This window comes from Salvelinus alpinus, chromosome 35 (genome assembly GCF_045679555.1).
Source record: "Salvelinus alpinus chromosome 35, SLU_Salpinus.1, whole genome shotgun sequence".
NCBI classification, from domain to species: domain Eukaryota; kingdom Metazoa; phylum Chordata; class Actinopteri; order Salmoniformes; family Salmonidae; genus Salvelinus; species Salvelinus alpinus.
Window position 1 is genome coordinate 9827050 of NC_092120.1, and position 21378 is coordinate 9848427.

Sequence of the window (21378 nt, forward strand, 5' to 3'; positions counted from 1 at the left end):
CCCATTTATTTTCCATATGTAAGTGCGATTAAAAATAGGGGAACTTCATAGTGAACTAGTAGATGCATTTGAAGTGTTCTCCAAATCTAGAATGTAAATGAGCTTTGGTTTTGGTTAAATTCCCACCATTTATGCTTTAGTGCCAGTGGAATGCACTGCATGAATCACCTGCACTCCAGTGCTTCATTTATAATCAAACTGATGATAACCTTAGATGCTATAGGGTCAATGACCGTAAATAGTTTTTTTGAAGGATGAATAGTACAAGCTGATGTCATGGATTGTGGATTGACCATTTTAGGACCATTTTAAGAGAATAGATACATTATTTAAGATTTACATTTTATAATGTTAGTCAAAGACTGTTTTGTGATATTCATATTTGTATGTCTCTGTGGAAAGTTGGAAACAGATAAGGACACTATGACTTTGTAAATGGAGTTGTAAACGCCCACAAAGTTGGAATTAAAAAGTACAACAAATAAGTAAACTGAATAACAACACACACACACACGTCTCATGTTTCCACCCTCAGTTCGTTATACAGGCCCAGTGTTAAATTTCGGTGTTTCTCCTCCCCATTCCTTGTCTGATGCGGGGGTGGAATCCAGTTTTTTTTTGTGGGAGGATACGAGATTCCAGCCAGGATGGCAATGGAACGCTGACAAGAAAAGTTTAGTCCGTTTCCTCTTGACTGGACAGACCAAAACGGACTCAATGGCGACGAAGGTATGATATATCACCTTGTAAGAGTTATTTTCTTGCCATTAATAATATTTAAGTAATTAATTATCTGTTTATTATTTTGATATCCATAATTTGTGATTCAAACGCACAGGAGACTGTCATCAAGTTATAAACTAGGGCGCCGGCTCTCACCTATAGGACTTTATTGTGTTATATTCTCCTGACATCAGCGCATGATGTACGATAAAGTACTAACATGTTAGAGCGCAACAAATCGAAACCAATTTTGGGATTTAACCAGAGTATATCATTAGCCTACATTATGCTCACTGGCCTTGTGGATTTCATTTGTACACGGAATGCGCAATCTGGGTGCCCGTTATTTTGGAGCAGTTGAATGCCCTGTGCCTCGACTGTCCGCGCAGAGTAATAGAAAGCACGGGGAATCAATCAGGTTCACGCATCCCTTCCCACGGAAACGTTGGAATGGAATCCATTGCATGCACAGTTTCGATACGCTTTTTTGTTAAGGAGGAACGTCTATCATTTTGCTTGGCTATTTGAATAATATCTGAATTTCTTGCATTGAAAATTGGTTTCCAGCCACCATTGATAGTAAAAGTAGAAGCCTCACACATAGAATAGGTGCAGTACAGTGGGATTTAATGAGCCCAAAATTCAGCGCATGGATATGCAATGTATGGCAAAAGGCTACCCGAGATGAAAAGGAGTAACGTTCTGCAGCTTTGGCCAACACCCAGAAGGTAAATCTGTGAGAGCTGCCATTGCAGACTGACGGGGTTAAATTAGAGAATGAATGAATCAGTCAGTCAATCATTAGTTTAATAAAATGCTGCTGAAATACACACTAAGTGTACAAAACATTAGGAGCATCCCTTTTGCCCTCAGAACAGCCTCAATTCATCGGGGCATGGGCTATACACTGTCGAAAGCGTTCCACAGGGATGCTGACTCCAATTCTTCCCACAGTTGTGTCACAGTTATGTCAAGTTCGCTGGATGTCCTTTTGTTTGGTGGATCATTCTTGATGCACACGGGAAACTGTTGAGTGTGAAAAACCCAGCAGCATTGTAGTTCTTGGCACACTCAAACCTGTACGCCTGGCACCTACTACATACCCTGTTCAAAGGCACTTAAATATTTTTAATTGCCTGTTCACCCTCTAAATGGCACACATACACAATCAATGTCTCAAGGCTTTAAAATCCTTGTTTAACCTGTCTCCTCCCCTTCATATACACTAATTAAAGTAGATTTAAAACCTCTACAGGATAGGTGTGTGTCTCCCCCCCCCCCCCCCCCCCCGGACGGTTGAGCTAACGTGTGCTAATGTGATTAGCATGAGGTTGTAGGTAACAAGAACATTTCCCAGGACATAGACATATCAGATATGGGCAGAAAGGTTAAATTCTTGTTAATCTAACTGCGCTGTCCAATTTACATTAGCTATTACAGTGAAATAATACCATGCTATTGTTTGAGGAGGGTGCACACCTATGTATTAATAAACCAATTAGGCACATTTGGGCATACTTGATACAACATTTTTTACATCAATTAAATGGTTCATTGGATCAGTCAAAAACTTTGCAAATACACTGCTGCCATCTAGTGGCCAAAATCTAAATTGCGCCTAAACTGGAATTATACATTGTGGCTTTTCTCTTGCATTTCAAAGACAATAAAATGTAATTTAAAAATAACATATTTTTTTGTATTATCTTTGACCAGATCTAATGTGTTATATTCTCCGAAATTAATTTCACATTTCCACAAACGTCAAAATGTTTTCTTTCAAATGGTATCAAGAATATGCATATCCTTGCTTCAGGTCCTGCGCTACAGGGAGTTAGATTTGGGTATGTCATTTTAGGCGAAAATTGAAAAATGGGTCCGATCCTTAAGATGTTTTAACAGGTGACATCAATAACGGACCATAGCTGTCACCTGGCCAGTCTCATGGAAAGTGCACGTGTTCCTAATGTTTTGTACACTCAGTGTATATGTTAACAAGTTAAACACTTCAGAATCCTATACAATCCACCCTCAATTTAATTTTGGAATTGTAGCAATTCGTTCTGAATCTGAGATTCTGCAATTATTTTTTTCCCATGATGATGCAGATATTGTGGCAGGTAAATCAACATTTGCTGAAATGTCAAATAAATTAGGAAATGTCACAATCTGTCTGCTGTGTAATAGCGGTTTCATTAATTACAACTGGGGAATTCCATTCAAATGCTTCAAAAGTACATGTCAGTTTATCATAAGGGTGTGTCAAGCGACAAGCCTTAAACAATGTTCATGACTAGCCCTGAGGCTTAACACATTGTGGTATTGTTCTTGGGTAAACATTAGCCTAACAGTAGTGTGCGTGACGCATATATTTTTTACTACCAGGTGTGCACTATGCAGGATACGGATCATAATGTGATTGCAAATGAGTAACTTACACTCATGATTATGTTGTGTTATGCATAGTACAATTTATTTGTCATACACTATTAAAAAAGTGGATACTCCCTTCAAATCTGCTCTTAATCTTTATGTGTTATTCTCTCTCACACACCACAAGTACTCAGATCTGGAGTTGGCGTTGAACGCCCTGGTAAGTCAGTTCCATGGTGCTGCAGCCAACAATGCCCCCACACTAACCACAGAGGAGTTCCAGACCCTGGTCTCCACACAGCTACCCACCCTTGACAAGGTAATATGAACCCACACAGTAAAGTATGACTCTGTTCCAATATTTCCAATTTGTTCCTTCCTTCCTTGCGGTAATCACTGATCTGACATCAGTAAATTCAGGAAATCTGTGTAGTTTAAACCTGGCTTAAACCTGTCCAGCCATGTTATATACATTTCTATCCCAAGGAAAGGATGAAGGAAGAATGCATTTGAAGTATTGGGCCAGGGAGAGGTCCCTCATTTTGCATGATAGATTCTTCCCTTCCATGGCAACCTCTGTGAACAAATAGAAGTGCAATCCCAAAATGATCCCTAAACAGTCTAATCTCTCCCATCTGGCTGTGTGTTGCCTCCCCCTTGTGGATCTGAGAGGATTGGAATTAGGTTGTGGCTCCACCTACTGTAGTTCAACTGTAGTTCAACACGCTAACATCTATCTAGCCATTACTGATTCATGGAGGGTGAATTGATGGGGTGGGGTAGGGTTCAATAAGAGCTGTTTTGATGGCTCTCTTTAAATATGGACCATAAATTATGTTGATGTTATATTTTTCAACACTTTTTTTTCTCCAATATATAATTTTTAAAAACATAACATACACATACAAATGACAACATCACACAAACATCAACTACATCACACCTGCTCAGACCCACATGCTCACACCCCGATCTCCAGCGCCCGCATCACTCTCTGCCACATGGCCTCAAACTGTACCATTTTGTTTCTCTGTCACCCACAAACTTTCAACATTGTGTTAACGACAAAGGATTGGTTGATTTACAGTTTAAGTGTACATTTTTTCAAGATGATTGACGAGAAAAGTATCGTGTCTTGAAATATGCAGCCAGACGGATTAAAAGTACATTTATATTGTAATACTTCTGACAGCCAACTTTCTAACTCCACCCATAACTTTTGTACTTTATAACTCTTATCTTTCTAATAGACAGCAGGAGATGAACAAGGCTTGAGCCAGCTGCTGCAGCAGATTGGAGTGAAGGATGGAAGGGGGGTCTCCTTTGAGAACTTTTGGAACTTAGTCCAGACACTGGCCACCATTCAATACGGACAGAGGAGCCAGGAGAAGACAATCAAGTGTAACTGCATTCTACAGTGAGGAGCTTGGGAAACCTACCACTTAAGGGAACAGTTTACACCACCCAGAAAATCACACTTTAACCTGGGCCCCTCCCAACCACCCCATCCTAGTATTCTAACTCGCTAACTCCTCCCTGGCTGTTCACACCTGGTTGTTATGTGTCTGCCGTAGAGGGGGTTAATAAAGTTGTAGGCCTATTGGATGGTTAAATGAAAGGTTTATTTTATAGTCTTCTATTCCATCTGCAATTACCCAACATTATTATTTCAACTGCATTGTTATGTCAGTTCTTATGGATAATAGCATGCTATTTATGTTGTCATTATTTACATAAAACCAACATGTCAAATGCTAAAATGACTAGAAATGAAACATAGTATGCATGTTATGTTCATGATAATTGTATTACTTGTTGAATAACACTTTTAATTTTGTTACATGTTTTGTGTTATTCATGCTTTTTTTCCTATCATAAGTATAGGCTGTAGGCTAGGTTTATATCATGGAAGCTACCAACACTAGCTTGACTCCACCTACTGACTCTGGATCTGATAATATGTCATTCCTAGAGATAATGTGAGAATTCGAGGTAGAGTAATCTGATCCTAGATCTGTGGTTATGCGGCAATGTCTCGCTCAAAACAACATTGAACCAGAGAGTTTCTAAACACAGAGGTGCAACATTGCGAGACTTCAAGGAACGCTTGCTAAACAGACCAAGCAGACTAGGCCTGGACTTTGGGTTCGAGAAGGCAATGGCCTTGCTCAATAGGATCAAAACTGTAACGTATCATGGGTAAATTGACTGATCTACAAATAATAAAGAGTAGTTATTTATGATGGAAGGTGATTTGTAAATCTGTCAGTCGGCAGTCGCTTGCACTGTCTGATGCAACTTCGAAGTCCAATGAGAGAAGTAAAACATTCTTCCTTAGCTGTTAATTTTCTCGAAATCTAAAGGCACACCTAAATTCGAGCTAATGTCTTAAGTAGTTGAAAATGTTATAACTCCAACCTCGTGAAAGTGTCCAACTGTCACATTTTCGTCAAAAACAAATGTATGTGGAACCAGTGCCTGCACATGCGCAGTTTGGCGAAAGACCACGGTTAGACCAGATTACGTGTTTCTGCGCATGAGGTTAGCTAGCCAACGTCGCCATGGACCTCGCCTACTGCAACCGTCGTGATCGGGAGAAGCAGTTTCTGGCTAGCTGGACTATCTTTGACTATGCTCAAACGTCTTCCGTTCCATATTTTTTTTCAGTCTGAAAGAATATCCGGAGTAGCCTTTCGCTGGTTTAGAACCTGCGCAAGGTAAATGCAAAAACAGTTAAACGGTTTTTATTCTCATTTGCGTGCGAACGATCATCAATAGAGGTACGTTTCGCCTTAAATATGCATACATGATGATTATTAAGATTATTAATAGTAATGCAAGGCTCGTTTTTCTCATAAAAAAATATTTATCCCGGAATGACTCTTCCCCACAGATGTACCATGGCGGGCAAAACGGCGGTGGCTTTCCGTTTGGGCCGAACGTAGTAAATGAATCGGGAACCTATGGAAATTGTGTCCTCTGTGGGTTGACTTTAAACCATGAGCGATATCCCCAACTTCTTCCCTGTTTGCACTCTATTTGTCAAGCATGCCTGCCCCCAGTCAATCCAGGGTTGCAGAAAGGTACGAAGCACTTTTGTTGAACACAACTGGGTTTGGTGAATTTACTGTATCGAGCTTTTGGAATAAGGACTGTTCTATCTGACATTTTGGTCAAAAATGAGTTATTCACATAGCTAGTTAGAGTTGCTCTGGGACTCTCCCAATCTCAAAACTATACATTTTGATTAAACCAATAGTTCCATGTCCTTGATTATTCATATCATGGGTTCTGACGCTTTTTTGCATTTATTTCGATTTTTTTCAGCACTTTTGTTGAATAATGCCTGGCCACCACTTCTGCTCTTTATGGCAAAAATAATTAAATACAGGTACCTTGGAGCATGTTAAAGGCCCATTGGAGAGGCATCCCTGTTTTTATCTTGTTCTATATAGATATTGAAGGAGAATTTCACTGATAATACAAACTTACCAGATTCCATGGATAACTAGTAAGTAGTTTGCTTGCTCTGGGCATCGAAGACCAGACAAATATATCAGTTTACTCATCCAGAGCTAAGCTTTAGCCATGCTGCTAGTTCTCCATGGTGTATTTGTCATTTTGTGGTTTGGAGGATGGAGGGGATACTCTTTATTTAACGATTAAATGGCTTTACTTTTCTTTTGAAATTAAATGAATCTTATGATTCTGTATCAGAAACTTTTTACGCAACCCAGATCCACATATGAGAATGCTCAATATCTCATAACTAGACTTTTGGCAGATAGAACCTTATAATTCCAAAGTCACAGTATCATTATCTAGGGGAGAGGCCAAAGACTTCAGAGACTCCCACAAGACAATCAGTGTTTTAGACACAAAACATTGAGAAGGGAAACGTTACAACATTACAACAATAGTCTATTTCTCTCTCTCTCCAGATCTCTCTATCTCTCCAGCATGTCCGTCCTGTGACATGCCATTTACTATTCTGGAAGTCAAAGATAATCTCTTTATTAAGAACTCTTCCAACGATCTCTGGACTGGTAATGTCCAGGTGAGACACTTTGGAGGTTAATATGAATAACTCCATCAATAATATTAACTCAGTCAAAGATAGTGCTGTTCCCATAGCCTGTGGATGCCTTTATAAATTCTGTGTATTCCATCATCACGTCTGTGACTGCAGTGTACCTGTTGTGAGGGGTTCGTGGCGAGTGGCTGGTGTGTGGAGTGTGGAGAGGCGCTGTGTTCGGAGTGTGTATCTGCACACAGAAGAGTGAAGGTCACGAAGGACCACACTATCCGGCTCCAACCCCCAACAGGTCTGCCCTACATACCCTCAATACCATGTTATTGAGCACTATGGCTATTCTTTTCAGAGACTTCTACTCATGTAGAATTTGATTAAATTATCCACAGACATCTTTTCTGCTCAAATATTTTTTCAAACATCATACCATCTTATGCAAACACCTTGTAATATTCAAGTTATATTTTATTATCTGGTCACTACACACGCACATACGCACACACACACACACCAAAAAAGCATGGGCCTCCCAAACATTGACTTAGAGATCGACTGAGCCAGACACAGCCATCAAACACTTTTTGATAATACCAGGACACTGAAATAGCATGTTCATATACTAGAATGTATCATATTTTTCTATTCCCCTGCAGGAGTCTCCGCTCCCACAGTGTTTTGTCCCACACACAAACATGAGCCAATCAAGCTCTTCTGTTTGACCTGCGATCAGCTGACCTGTCGAGACTGCCAGCTAATGGATCACAGGAACCACAGGTAAGTTTCCTTGCATATTGTAAATACAGTCACAATATCATGGAAAGTTCAAATACTGTAGAAGAAGCATCCTTACCTACCTTGGAGTAATCGCTAAAACACAATTCGATAGGTAAAAAATAAGGTAAAGTCACGTGATTACTTCAAGGAAGAGAGGAGGACAAGATGGATTCTTTAAGCATTTGAACAGGGCCGAAGTCTCTTCTCCTGTTCTCCTGAGTCTCCTCTTCCATTCCCATGCAGTTTCCAGTTCCTCCATGAGGCGATGGCCAGCCAGAAAGATCAGCTTCAGTCCCTGGTGCAGAGAGTGAGGCAGCAGAGAGTTGCAGTGAAGCAGAGCCTCCTGGACATGGACGGCAGGTAATAACTAGTCAATTACACTGGAATGAAAGTACAGTATTGGAACAGGAGTTTCTTGTCACAGGGCATGAACTTCATGTCACAGGAGTAAATCTTCTATCTGCTGTATTCTTTACAACTGCGTCCTCTGCATCTTAGTTGGAACAGAAACTTTTAGCTGAATATAGTAGGATGTTTTTGGTTCGTTTCTAAAGACTGCAGCTGCATATTGAAGCTGTCAGTGTAAGCAAATACAGCTAAGATAGAGTATCTGTGCAGGTCTATTCAATTATATGGTTGTTTAGGGTTAGGGTTTACCTTCAATACCTAGATAAAAGTGCTATATCCTACCCACATATTTTGTATTGAGGCAATGTTTTTAGCGGAATCTAGACAATAGATGTAATGAAATGTAGCTTGAATTAGACAAACTTTGATGTGGATGATCCACTAGACATTTTATTACATGGGACGTTCCACCAATTCGGTGCCTTTTGAGAAGTGTAACTTGATCAAAAAAAGTTTGATTTCACCTAATTTTACTGTTCAGTCATAAACAGTTTATGTTCAACTTCATAAAAAACAAGTTTTCCCAACTCAAGAGATTAAATAAAGGAATATGACTATAGTAAGTGCCTATTAAGTTTCAAATAAATAACGGTTGACTGTAACAGGGTTGACGATTTCATCATAAATCCAATTGTGACGGGGGAATGGAAGCCTGTTGTGTGCAACAGGGAGGGGCGATTGAATGCAAGCTTAATTTTTTGTTGTTGAAATTAAAACATTTCTGGCCTGTCTATCCATGGGTAACAGGTTGACGTGTTATGCTCGTCCCACTCAGTTTTCTATCACAAAACACCAGAAAATGGCCAAAAATAGTAGAACCAGCTCACCTGCGTTTACACTATAATTTGACAATTAAATGTTCAATGTTTCTTTTAAAAAAAGATTTCAAAAGGAATTGTTTCTCCATATTAAAATGAGAGTACAGTAACATGGATGACCTTAAAAGGAGGGACAGACGTAAATTAATCTCTAATGACATGAAATAAATAATAATCTTCAGAAATGACTTTGTCAAGGCAACAAAATAACTAGGTCTTTACAATGATGGTGAGAACGTTGAGAAATGTTGGAGTTAAATAGGTTAAACTCTTCCTAGAATTCACAGAGGGTTCACGGAGGGGCATGTCAAAATGCAGAATTTTGGTACTTTAGCAAGTCTTTATTCATAATGAAAATATGATTTATTTAATTCTACTTGTGGTCTATATTAAAGGGCACTTCATTTAATATAACAGGTTTTTGGTGCACAAGTTCTACTTACAGTACCAGTCAAACGTTTGGACACACCTACTCATTCAAGGTTTTTCTTTATTTTTACACTTTTATACATTGTAGAATAATAGTGAAGAAATCTGTCACGATTGTCCATGGGAGAGAGAGAGGACCAAGGCGCAGCGTGTAAAAATACCTCTTCTCTTTATTTAGAAGATAACCAACGAAGCAAAAACAACAAATAGATAACCGTGAAGCTCTAACCGACAAAATGCAAACATGCAACCTTGACACAGACCTAGACATAGAACAGAACTAGACAATGACCCAACAAAAACCTGATGCCTATGGCTGCCTAAAATATGGCTCCCAATCAGAGACAAATGAACGACATCTGTCTCTGATTGAGAACCACTCAGGCAACCATAGACAACCCTAGAAACATACACTCAACCATAGACATACCTAGAAACATACACACAACCATAGACACAGCTAGACAACTATACTAAACATAAACCCAACTACTCTAATAAACCCCCTAAACCTTACATCCACCCTAGACACAACAAAAACCACATACATTCCCCATGTCACACCCTGACCTAACCAAAATACTTAAGAAAACAAAGAATACTAAGGCCAGGGCGTGACATAACCCCCCCCTTAAGGTGCGAACTCCGGGCGCACCAGCACAAAGTCTAGGGGAGGGTCTGGGTGGGCTTCCGTCCACGGCGGCGGCTCCGGCGCTGGTCGTGGTCCCCACCCCACCATAGTCTCTACCCGCCTTCGTAGCCTCCTCCAAATGGCCACCCTCCAAATTAACCCCACCGGACTAAGGGGCAGCACCAGGATAAGGGGCAGCACCGGACTAAGGGGCAGCACCGGACTAAGGGGCAGCACCAGGATAAGGGGCAGCACCAGGATAAGGGGCAGCTCCGGACTGGATGGCGGATCCTGGCTGGCTGGCGGATCCTGGCTGGATGACGGATCCTGGCTGGATGACGGATCTGGCTGATCCGGTCTGGCGGAAGGCTCTGGCTGATCCGGTCTGGCGGAAGGCTCTGGCTGATCCGGTCTGGCGGAAGGCTCTGGCTGATCTGGTCTGGCGGAAGGCTCTGGCTGATCCGGTCTGGCGGAAGGCTCTGGCTGATCCGGTCTGGCGGAAGGCTCTGGCTGATGCGGTCTGGCGGAAGGCTCTGGCTGATGCGGTCTGGCGGAAGGCTCTGGCTGATGCGGTCTGGCGGAAGGCTCTGGCTGATGCGGTCTGGCGGAAGGCTCTGGCTGATGCGGTCTGGCGGAAGGCTCTGGCTGATGCGGTGCTTGGCAGACAGACCGCTCTGACGGTGCTTGGCAGACGGGCCGCTCTGACGGTGCTTGGCAGACGGGCCGCTCTGACGGTGCTTGGCAGACGGACCGCTCTGACGGTGCTTGGCAGACGGGCCGCTCTGACGGCGCTTGGCAGACGGGCCGCTCTGACGGCGCTTGGCAGACGGGCCGCTCTGACGGCGCTTGGCAGACGGGCCGCTCTGACGGCGCTTGGCAGACGGGCCGCTCTGACGGCGCTTGGCAGACGGGCCGCTCTGACGGCGCTTGGCAGACGGGCCGCTCTGACGGCGCTTGGCAGACGGGCCGCTCTGACGGCGCTTGGCAGACGGGCCGCTCTGACGGCGCTTGGCAGACGGGCCGCTCTGACGGCGCTGGGCAGACGGGCCGCTCTGACGGCGCTGGGCAGACGGATGACTCAGACGGCACTGGGCAGACGGATGACTCAGACGGCACTGGGCAGACGGATGACTCAGACGGCACTGGGCAGACGGATGACTCAGACGGCACTGGGCAGACGGATGACTCAGACGGCACTGGGCAGACGGATGACTCAGACGGCACTGGGCAGACGGATGACTCAGACGGCACTGGGCAGACGGGCAGCTCAGACGGCACTGGGCAGACGGGCAGCTCTGACGGCACTGGGCAGACTGGCAGCTCTGACGGCTCGGGGCAGACTGGCAGCTCTGACGGCTCGGGGCAGACTGGCAGCTCTGACGGCTCGGGGCAGACTGGCAGCTCTGACGGCACTGGGCAGACTGGCAGCTCTGACGGCTCGGGGCAGACTGGCAGCTCTGACGGCTCGGGGCAGACTGGCAGCTCTGACGGCTCGGGGCAGACTGGCAGCTCTGACGGCTCGGGGCAGACTGGCAGCTCTGACGGCTCGGGGCAGACTGGCAGCTCTGACGGCTCGGGGCAGACTGGCAGCTCTGACGGCTCGGGGCAGACTGGCAGCTCGGGGCAGACTGGCAGCTCTGGCCGGCTGAGACGCACTATAGGCCTGGTGCGTGGTGCCGGAACCGGAGGTACCGGGCTGGGGACACGCACCTGAAGGCTAGTGCGGGGAGATGAAACAGGGCATACTGGACCCTGGATAAGCACATTAGGCCTAGTGCGTGGTGCCGGCACTGGTGGTACCGGGCTGGAGACACGCATCTCAAGGCTAGTGCGGGGAGAAGGAACAGGGCATACTGGACCCTGGATAAGCACCTTAGGCCTAGTGCGTGGTGCTGGAACTGGTGGTACCGGGCTGGAGCGGAAAGGTACTACAGGAGGTGCAGGACTAGGGAGGCACACAGGAGACCTGGTTCGTGGGACTGTCATTCCCAGACGGTTAGCACGCAACTCAGGACGAGCATGGAGAACTGACTCAGGTAACATCACCTCCCGCACACGCTCTGTCGGGTGGATGTCGTGCCTCACGCACCAACACAGCAGCTTCCTCCTTTCACTCTCCTCCAAACTCCTCAATAAGTCCTTAACAGTCTCTGTATTATTTCCATTGCTCACCTCCAGTATTAGCACACTTGGCTCTGGTTCCCTCCTTTCACGCTGCTTGGTCCTTCTTGGTTGGGTCATTCTGTCACGATTGTCCATGGGAGAGAGAGAGGACCAAGGCGCAGCGTGTAAAAATACCTCTTCTCTTTATTTAGAAGATAACCAACGAAGCAAAAACAACAAATAGATAACCGTGAAGCTCTAACCGACAAAATGCAAACATGCAACCTTGACACAGACCTAGACATAGAACAGAACTAGACAATGACCCAACAAAAACCTGATGCCTATGGCTGCCTAAAATATGGCTCCCAATCAGAGACAAATGAACGACATCTGTCTCTGATTGAGAACCACTCAGGCAACCATAGACAACCCTAGAAACATACACTCAACCATAGACATACCTAGAAACATACACACAACCATAGACACAGCTAGACAACTATACTAAACATAAACCCAACTACTCTAATAAACCCCCTAAACCTTACATCCACCCTAGACACAACAAAAACCACATACATTCCCCATGTCACACCCTGACCTAACCAAAATACTTAAGAAAACAAAGAATACTAAGGCCAGGGCGTGACAAAATCAAAACTATGAAATAACACATATGGAATCATGTAGTAACCAAAAAAGTGTTAAACAAATCAAAATATATTTTATATTTAGATTCCTCAAAGTAGCCACCCTTTGCCCTGATGACAGCTTTGCAAACTCTTGGCATTCTCTCAACCAGTTTCACCTGAAATGCTTTTCCAACAGTCTTGAAGGAGTTCCCACATATGCTGAGCACTTGTTGGCTGCTTTTCCTTCACTCTGCGGGCCAACTCATCCCAAACCATCTCAATTGGATTGAGGTCGGGTGATTGTGGAGGCCAGGTCATCTGAGGCAGCACTCCATTATTCTCCTTGGTCAAATCGCCTTTACACAACCTGGAGGTGTGTTGGGTCATTGTCCTGTTGAAAAACAAATGATAGTCCCACTAAGCACAAACCAGATGGGATGGCGTATATGCTGTGGTAGCCATGCTGGTTAAGTGTACCTTTTATTCTAAATAAATCACTGACAGTGTCACCACCACACTATCACTCCTCCTCCATGCTCCCCGTTGGGAACCACACATGCAGAGATCATCCGTTTACCTACTCTGCGTTTCACAAAGACACGGCGGTTGGAACCAAAAATCTCAAATTTGGACTCATCAGACCAAAGGACAAATTTCCACCGGTCTAATGCCCATTGGTTGTGTTTCTTGGCCCAAGCAAGTGTCTTCTTATTATTGGTGTCCTTTAGTAGTGGTTTCTTTGCAGCAATTCGACCTTGAAGGCCTGATTCACGCAGTCTCCTCTGAACAGTTGTATGTTGAGATGTGTCTCTTACTTGAACTCTGTGAAGCATTTATTTGGGCTAACATTTCTGAGGCTGGTAACTCTAAGGAACTTATCTTCTGCAGCAGAGGTAACTCTGGGTCTTCCTTTCCTGTGGTGGTCCTCATGAGAGCCAGTTTCATCATAGTGCTTGATGGTTTTTGCAACTGCACTTGAAGATACTTTAAAAGTTCTTGACATTTTCTGGGTTGACTGACCTTCATGTCTTAATATAATGGTTGACTGTTGTTTCTCTTGACTTATTTGAGCTCTTCTTGACATAATTTTGACTTGGTCTTTCATCAAATAGGGCAATCTTCTGTATACCACCCCTACCTTGTGACAACACAACTGATTGGCTCAAACGCATTAATAAGGAAAGAAATTCCACAAATTAACTTTTAAAAAGGCACACCTTTTAATTGAAATGCATTCCAGGTGACTACCTCATGAAGCTGGTTGAGAGAATGCCAAGAGTGTGCAAAGCTGTCATCAAGGCAAAGGGTGGCTACTTTGAAGAATCTCAAATATAAAATATATTTTGACTTGTTTAACACATTTTTGGTTACTATGTAATTCCATATGTGTTATTTCATAGTTTTGATGTCTTCACTATTATTCTACAATGTAGAAAATAGTACAAGTAAAGAAAAACCCTTGAATGAGTAGGTGTGTCCAAACTTTTGACTGGTACTGTATATAAAAGGAACACAAAAGGCATTCATTTTGTGGAAATACCCATATGTTCTCTCCCACTCGCAGATTGCTAGACATAACACAACTAAAGTCAAAGCTGAGGGAGAGTCTGAAGAGAATGCTTTTTGCCACTGTTCAACTCTTGAAATCGAGAGCCACGTCGCTCTACAGCAACATAGAGGTATTTCAGCTATCCAAGACTAACACAATCCATGAAAGCTAAAGAAAGTGTGTGTGTTCATGTAATTTTGCTCTCAGTTTGAGTCGATAAAATACTTGCTCATGTCCACCCAGACTATGTGTAATGCCGAGGTGGCAGGGATCGAGACGAGACGGAGTGCACTAAACAAACTGGGGCAGAGACAGGACTATGTTGCTGACTTTGCTGAGAAAGCCCTGAATGTGGAGGACTTCTTTGCCCTGCTCTCCTGCAAAGGGCAGGTACGAACCCACTTGTTCTGCCTGTACAAAGCTACTCACACATTTCTTTGTTTTTCTTTTGGCTTATATGAGAGTGCCTTATCCCCCATCTTCCCCAAAGAAACGTCATTGTGAATTGAGTTGCGAATTTCTCTTTAATTTAAATTATTGAATTGGAATTTAACTTGAATTGGCCACACCCCACATGAGGCAGAATTTGAATTGAATTTGAATGAAAGGAAGTAGAATTGAATTCAATGAAATTCAAATGGCTTTTTTTTTTTTTACCAATCACCATAGAAATGTTTATGGTTACCAATACCATGTAGCATAAGGTTGAACATTTTCATTTTTAAAAGTCATTCTCCTAAAACCATTTAAAATAATTACAGTGGTCTGGAAATATTTTAAGATCCTGTTGTGGGTTTTCTATAATAATTCATCATTCCCTTAATGTTTTTAGATATCAGAATACATTTCCCAGAATGCATTAGGTCAAAAACTCCAGTATGTAAGGGAATAATCTAACATCTCATGACAAAGAAAATTACATCTTTGAGTTATAATCAAACTAATATTTGAAATGGTATGTGTGTATTCTTTGCATTAATAAGTGGCATATCATTTTTGATAAAATATTTGTCAAATGAATGATACTTTCATGTCTTAGTTCAATTGGTTTGAATTAGAGGTCGACCGATTAACCGGCATGGCCGATTTTAATTAGGACCGATTTCAACATGGTTGATGATATTACTAGTTTAACTAGCTTGTCCTGCATTGCATATAGTCAATGCGCTGCCTATTAATTTATCATTTGAATCACAGCCTACTTCGCCAAATGGGTGATTTAACAAAAGCGCAACTGTGTGAAGACCATTTCCTCCTAACAAAGACCATAATTAATTTGCCAGAATTTTACATAATTATGATATAACATTGAAGGCTGTGCAATGTAACAGCAATATTTAGACTTAGGGTTACCACCCGTTTGATAAAATACGGAATATTTCACTGAAAGAATAAACGTTTTGTTTTCGAAATGATAGTTTCCGGATTTGACCATATTAATGACCTAAGTCTCGTATTTCTGTGTGTTTATTATATTATAATTAAGTCTATGATTTGATATTTGATAGAGCAGTCTGACTAAGCGGTGGTAGGCAGCAGCAGGCTCGTAAGCATTCATTCAAACAGCACTTTACTGCGTTTGCCAGCAGTTTTTCACAATGCTTGAAACACAGCGCTGTTTATCACTTCAAGCCTATCAACTCCCGAGATTAGGCTGGCAATACTATAGTGCCTATAAGAACATCCAATAGTCAAAGGTATATGAAATACAAATGGTATAGAGAGAAACAGTCCTGGAATTTCTATAATAACTACAACCTAAAATTTTAAAAGGAACCAGCAGCTTTCGTATGTTCTCATGTTCTGAGCAAGGAACTTAAATGTTAGCTTTTTTACATGGCACATATTGCACTTTTACTTTCTTCTCCAACACTGTGTTTTTGCATTATTTAAACCAAATTGAACATGTTTCATTATTTATTTGAGACTAAATTGATTTTATTTATGTATTATATTAAGTTAAAATAAAAGTGTTCATTCAGTATTGTTGTAATTGTCATTTTTACAAATAATTATTTAAAAATCGGCCGATTTAACCAGTATCTGCATTTTTTGGTCCTCCAATTATCTGTATTGGCGTTGAAAAATCATAATCGCCGACCTATAGTTTGAATTAAATGTTACTTCCTTCAATTCAAATTCAATTCAAATGTTGCTTTCTGTGGAGTGTGGCCAATTCAAATTCAATTCAAATTTATTGTTCGAAATTGAATTCAATTCAGAAATTACAAATCGTCCCCAATCCTGCGTCACAAACATTACCACATCAACACACATGCGCAACCCTATCCACACATGCTCCTCTCACTCCACAGATTGGATCCCAGTTACAGCATCTCTTGACTCAGAGTACTGAGCCCCCGGGGACCATGCTTAAGTTACAGCTGGTGATTACTGATGACTTCAAGAAACAAATAGCTTGCTTTGGTAAGTCAAGATACTCAATCTCCTATTCATGTAGGCTGTTGTCAGGGTAGGTTCCTTGTTCCTTGTCAATCATTGGCTTATTGGTGAAATCAGCAGTCAGACAATATCTTCTTTAAGTAAATCAATCAAACCTTTATTAATGCAATAGCAGACAGAAGTTAACAATGGAAACACAGCATGTATGTCTGAGAGTAAGTTCTGCGACCAAGCAAAGGGCGCAACTGATTATATACCTGTTATCACTCCCTGGTGGTGTGATCACCTTCGTCAATGTATATGTCCAATGAGTTGAGGTTACCTTAATGCAAATACCTAGAACAGTAGCTTCTCTAAATTATAAGTATCATCAGCATTTTCCACTGTCGCACGAGATCAAAGTGGCCAACCTAGACAGTGTTTACTTCTCAACTCTTTACCTAGTTCCGGTCTCTCGCCTAGCCTGCAGGCACGTTCTTGCAACAGCTAGGTCTTAACCACAATGACTAATATAGATAGCTTATGCAAAGTATAGTGGCAGAGTTCAGACACATAGCAACAGTATAATAGTGAGACCTGCTATTATAAGGCCTGTAGCAAGCATATGAGTCTTAAGGTCCCCTTAATCAATAATGGGGAGGGTCTTTGGTACCCTTCCCCTACACTGTGCTGGCTTGGATCTTAACAAAATTCTTAGATTAAATCAAGAAAAAAAGGTTTTAGCATTGATTGCCACATAACGATGTGGTGGTCCAGTATTGCCCATTTAGTGTTGTTAAAATAACATGCCAAAATCAACCCACGGAATTTTGTCATTGGGAATGTGGACCCCAGGACACAAGCTTGAGACCGCCTGGTCTTGACCATCTCATTTATATCATTGCTCCTAGAATAGTATTATTTTTTTTCTTCCTTTTTTCCAGGTAAACTTTTGGGCGATATTGTTCCCTTTGCCCAATCACATGTTAGTCAAGACAAACCCCTGGAAAACCAAGAAAGACCCAATGCTCCCTCTGACCAGACCTCTTCCTGTGCTCCTAACATGTCCATCCATTCTGTTCCCCCTCCACATAACCCTGTCTTCCAGCCCCCACGCCCCTCTTACACTGCCTCATCCAACCCCCACAGTCAGCCCTCCACCTCCCGTGAGCCTCCTCCTTATCGCTCCCTGCCTGTCCACACCCCTTCAAGCCATCCTGTGACACCCCAGCCCTGCCCATCTACACTAGCCCCATCTCACCCCTCCCTGAATATACATAATCCACCATTCTGTCTTCCATCAAATCCTGCCCAGCCATCACTTGTCCCTGCACTTCATGTCCAGTCACCGTTGGTCCCCACAAACCCTGCCCAGCCATCACTTGTCCCTTCACTTCATGTCCAGTCACCGTTGGTCCCCACAAACCATGCCCAGCTATCCCCTGTTCAGCCTCCAACCTCCCCATCTCTCCAACCACTGATTGAGGCCACACCTAGACTTTATGGTATGTTCAAAGCAACTCCTCCACCTGGACCTGGACGATCTCGGAGAGGTAAGGATGGAAAGTCCTGGACGTTCCACTCATACTCACCCGGAGAGATCTGCCACCCACCTTCTGGCTCCTCCTCTCCTGCAGCCGTAGCTCAGCATCAGAAAATGAACTTTCCAAAATCGCAGCTACTGTGGATCCTCCATCAGCCTCCCTCTGTAAACCCCATCCCTGTCCTCCCGGTGAAAGCCCTAGCAGACTCCCCCTGTGATAGAAGCCTGCCTCCTACTGGTCTGGCAGACCCTGACCCAAACTCTCAGGCCAGGGAGAACGAGCCCACCTCTACTGTCACTGAGTTGGAGACTGACCCAGAGGCAGACAGTGCTATGGAGTTGGAGGTCCCGTCAGCCTGGGATGATAGAAAGGCAGCTGCCTGCTCGGACAGTACTTCTTCAGATCTGCAGTTCACAGGGACTTTGTCTACTGAGAGGACCTCTAATCATCTCTCTTACAGTGTCTTAACCCACACCCACCACCGCAAAGAAGAAACTGACACGGACCCTAACAGTAAACCCTATTCTGTGGGTAGGACCCATTCTGCCCCCCACAACAATAAAAAGATAGCTTATGACCAACAACATGAGGATGCTAAGGCTATCAGGTCACTTCATCGACGTGTGAATAACTGGAGAACTGAGCTGCCAACACGCATTAGAGTGCTACTGGAGGGTCCCTCTCCACTCCCCACCAGGACAGGTTCGGTGGAGGGTCCCTCTCCACTCCCCACCAGGACAGGTTCGGTGGAGGGTCCCTCTCCACTCCCCACCAGGACAGGTTCGGTGGTGGCCACTGAAATGCCAACCAGGCAACCCAACACCACCCAGCCACCGAGCTTGACCAATGGCAACAATGTTAACAACTCAAGGTCCTGGCAGCCCAGGGTCTTGATTTTTCGGCTACCCATCTCCACCCCCACTCCTGGATGCGCTCTTCCTCAGTTCCTGCTTGTCCAAGGGGCCAGCAAAGATGAGATTATTCTGCACGAGATTGCAGAAGACCACCAGGTAAGCACGTTGCTGCGCTACATGTTTTTTTTCCTGATTTAAAGTCTGGGTTAAGGTTAGTGATAAAGCACTTTACATTGTCCTTTTTAGCTTAGTAAGATAGTGATGATGATCTATCCCCTCTGCTGTTGTTGCAGTCCCATGGCGATGACATCACACCACCAGAGTCAGACAGCCTCCTCTGGACTAAGGCCCTGTCCTCCCCAGAGAGTCCCCCACTGCTCCAGTATGTGACCTGTGCGGCCTGTCATACTGTTGGCGGTTCGCTATTCTGTGTAGAGTGTGGGAGGGGCTACCACCAAGATTGTCATATCCCACCCATTGGTCCTTCCTTCTGGTAATCTCCCTAAAGATTTAAAGTAGTAGTTTCTGTGTAAAGTTCCAGTTTGGTGGAGTTGATATTGATGGAATACTCTAGTCTGAGTTCCTTGTGTTAAAGCTGTGTGCTGTCTGTTTCCCCCTCTGGTAGGGAGGAGTGGAAGTGTTCACTTTGTCAGGACCTGGCTGACACCACAGACCCCTACAGTGATGACAGGCACAGGACTATGTGCCTCAGCCTAGCAGACCAGCGGGTAAGATTCACCCATTGTGTATTTGAATTCGGATCCTCCTGCTGAGTCGGATTGTCACGCCCTGACCATAGAGAACCCCGAGGACCATAGAGAGCCCTCGGGGTTCTCTATGGTGTTTTAGGTCAGGGCGTGACTAGGGGGTGTTCTAGTATTGTTATTTCTATGTTGGTGTATTTTGTATGGTTCCCAATTAGAGGCAGCTGATTATCTTTGTCTCTGATTGGGGATCATACTTAAGTTGTCCTTTGTTCCCACCTGCGTTGTGGGATATTGTTTGTGTTAGTGTTTTGAGCACTACGGCTTTCACGTTGGTGTTATGTTTATTGTTTTTTGTAGTTTTACGGTGTAATAAAGTATGTGGAACTCAACTCACGCTGCGCCTTGGTCCGTTCCTATCGACGATCGTGACACGGATAGCATTTAAATTGACCTTTTGGACCTGTAACGTCTTAGATTCAATGCTGGCATTAACCAGATCTTGTTATTTTCTTTGCTAACAGAAATGTGAGCATCTCCTACTTTTTCTAAGGTGTGAGAATGACAGAAACATCCTTTACAGCACGGCTGAGGTGTGTATGAAAATATATATTAAAAACATGTTATTTATTTATGATTACTCTGTCCTGACCAAAATGGCTTATTGTAACTCAATGGCATTAGTGATATTTGTAAATAATCTTATCTGTTGCTATTATTTAGCACATTTATAATGAGAGCTCTCATACTTTTGTCTCTTCAGCCCCCCTCAGATTCAATATGTCTTGACTCCATACATGGAAGGCTGCTACAACATCGATCACCCCCTTACCGTACCCCCTCCGAATTTGTCTCTGACGTCTGGGTCCTTTTCGAAGCCATGTTGATGAACTCAAAGGTTGTCACATCTTCTAAAAGTTATCATTATATAGTAAAAAAATCACTACTGAAAGCATTTGCTAAACTACCAAATTACCTGAGAATTTACAGACAAAAATACCAGGCAAATTACATTGAATGTGTATTTTTTATTATCTCAAAGGACCAGGAGTTGGTTGTCAAGCTACGGGGCAGCTTTCAGAGGAAGTTAGGGGAAGTGTTTGGGACAGCTCTCCACCCCTCCCTCCTCAGCCACCCTAACAGCAGCTGGACTGAGACGGGGGAACCTGAGGAACCAACAGCTGCAGAGTCTCTGAAGAGGATGAGGGAGATGCTGAATATGACCAAAGTGCCAAAAGCTAAGAAACATCACTCCCAGGTCAGAGTTGAAACAGATGAAAATGAAACTAATGTGAAAAAAATGAAAAAGGATGCAGACTGAATAATGGCCATTGAAGTGGAGACTCAGAAATGCTATGTTAGTCAATTATATACAACTGATATTGTACTTTGTTTCATTAAATTAAATACAAAAGGGA

At 43.3% G+C, this 21378-nt stretch overlaps 2 protein-coding genes across 5 annotated transcripts; both read left to right on the forward strand.

Annotated features, from left to right (window-relative positions):
* The first annotated feature begins 516 nt into the window (after window positions 1-516).
* Window positions 517-4938, forward strand: s100v1 (S100 calcium binding protein V1). 2 transcript variants are annotated; one of them, XM_071383269.1, is made up of 3 exons: window positions 517-729; window positions 3284-3415; window positions 4347-4938. In XM_071383269.1, exons 1-3 carry the CDS (start codon window positions 520-522, stop codon window positions 4515-4517), a joined length of 513 nt encoding a protein of 170 aa, XP_071239370.1. In that variant the 5' UTR covers window positions 517-519; the 3' UTR covers window positions 4518-4938. The 2 variants fall into 2 exon arrangements, with proteins under 2 accessions (XP_071239370.1, XP_071239371.1); XM_071383270.1 differs by having other exon boundaries at window positions 625-746.
* A 649-nt stretch (window positions 4939-5587) lies between these two features.
* Window positions 5588-21378, forward strand: LOC139564052 (E3 ubiquitin-protein ligase TRIM33-like). Of its 3 annotated transcripts, XM_071383265.1 has the most exons (15): window positions 5588-5876; window positions 5990-6179; window positions 7038-7153; window positions 7286-7421; window positions 7783-7903; window positions 8147-8263; window positions 14492-14606; window positions 14720-14866; window positions 16792-16903; window positions 17803-19412; window positions 19550-19749; window positions 19882-19984; window positions 20485-20553; window positions 20724-20858; window positions 21003-21378. In XM_071383265.1, the coding sequence occupies exons 2-15, from the start codon at window positions 5990-5992 to the stop codon at window positions 21279-21281; spliced, it is 3450 nt and encodes a 1149-aa protein (XP_071239366.1). In that variant the 5' UTR covers window positions 5588-5876; the 3' UTR covers window positions 21282-21378. The 3 variants fall into 3 exon arrangements, with proteins under 3 accessions (XP_071239366.1, XP_071239367.1, XP_071239368.1); XM_071383266.1 differs by lacking the exon at window positions 7038-7153 and having other exon boundaries at window positions 5591-5876; XM_071383267.1 differs by lacking the exons at window positions 5588-5876; window positions 5990-6179 and having other exon boundaries at window positions 7036-7169.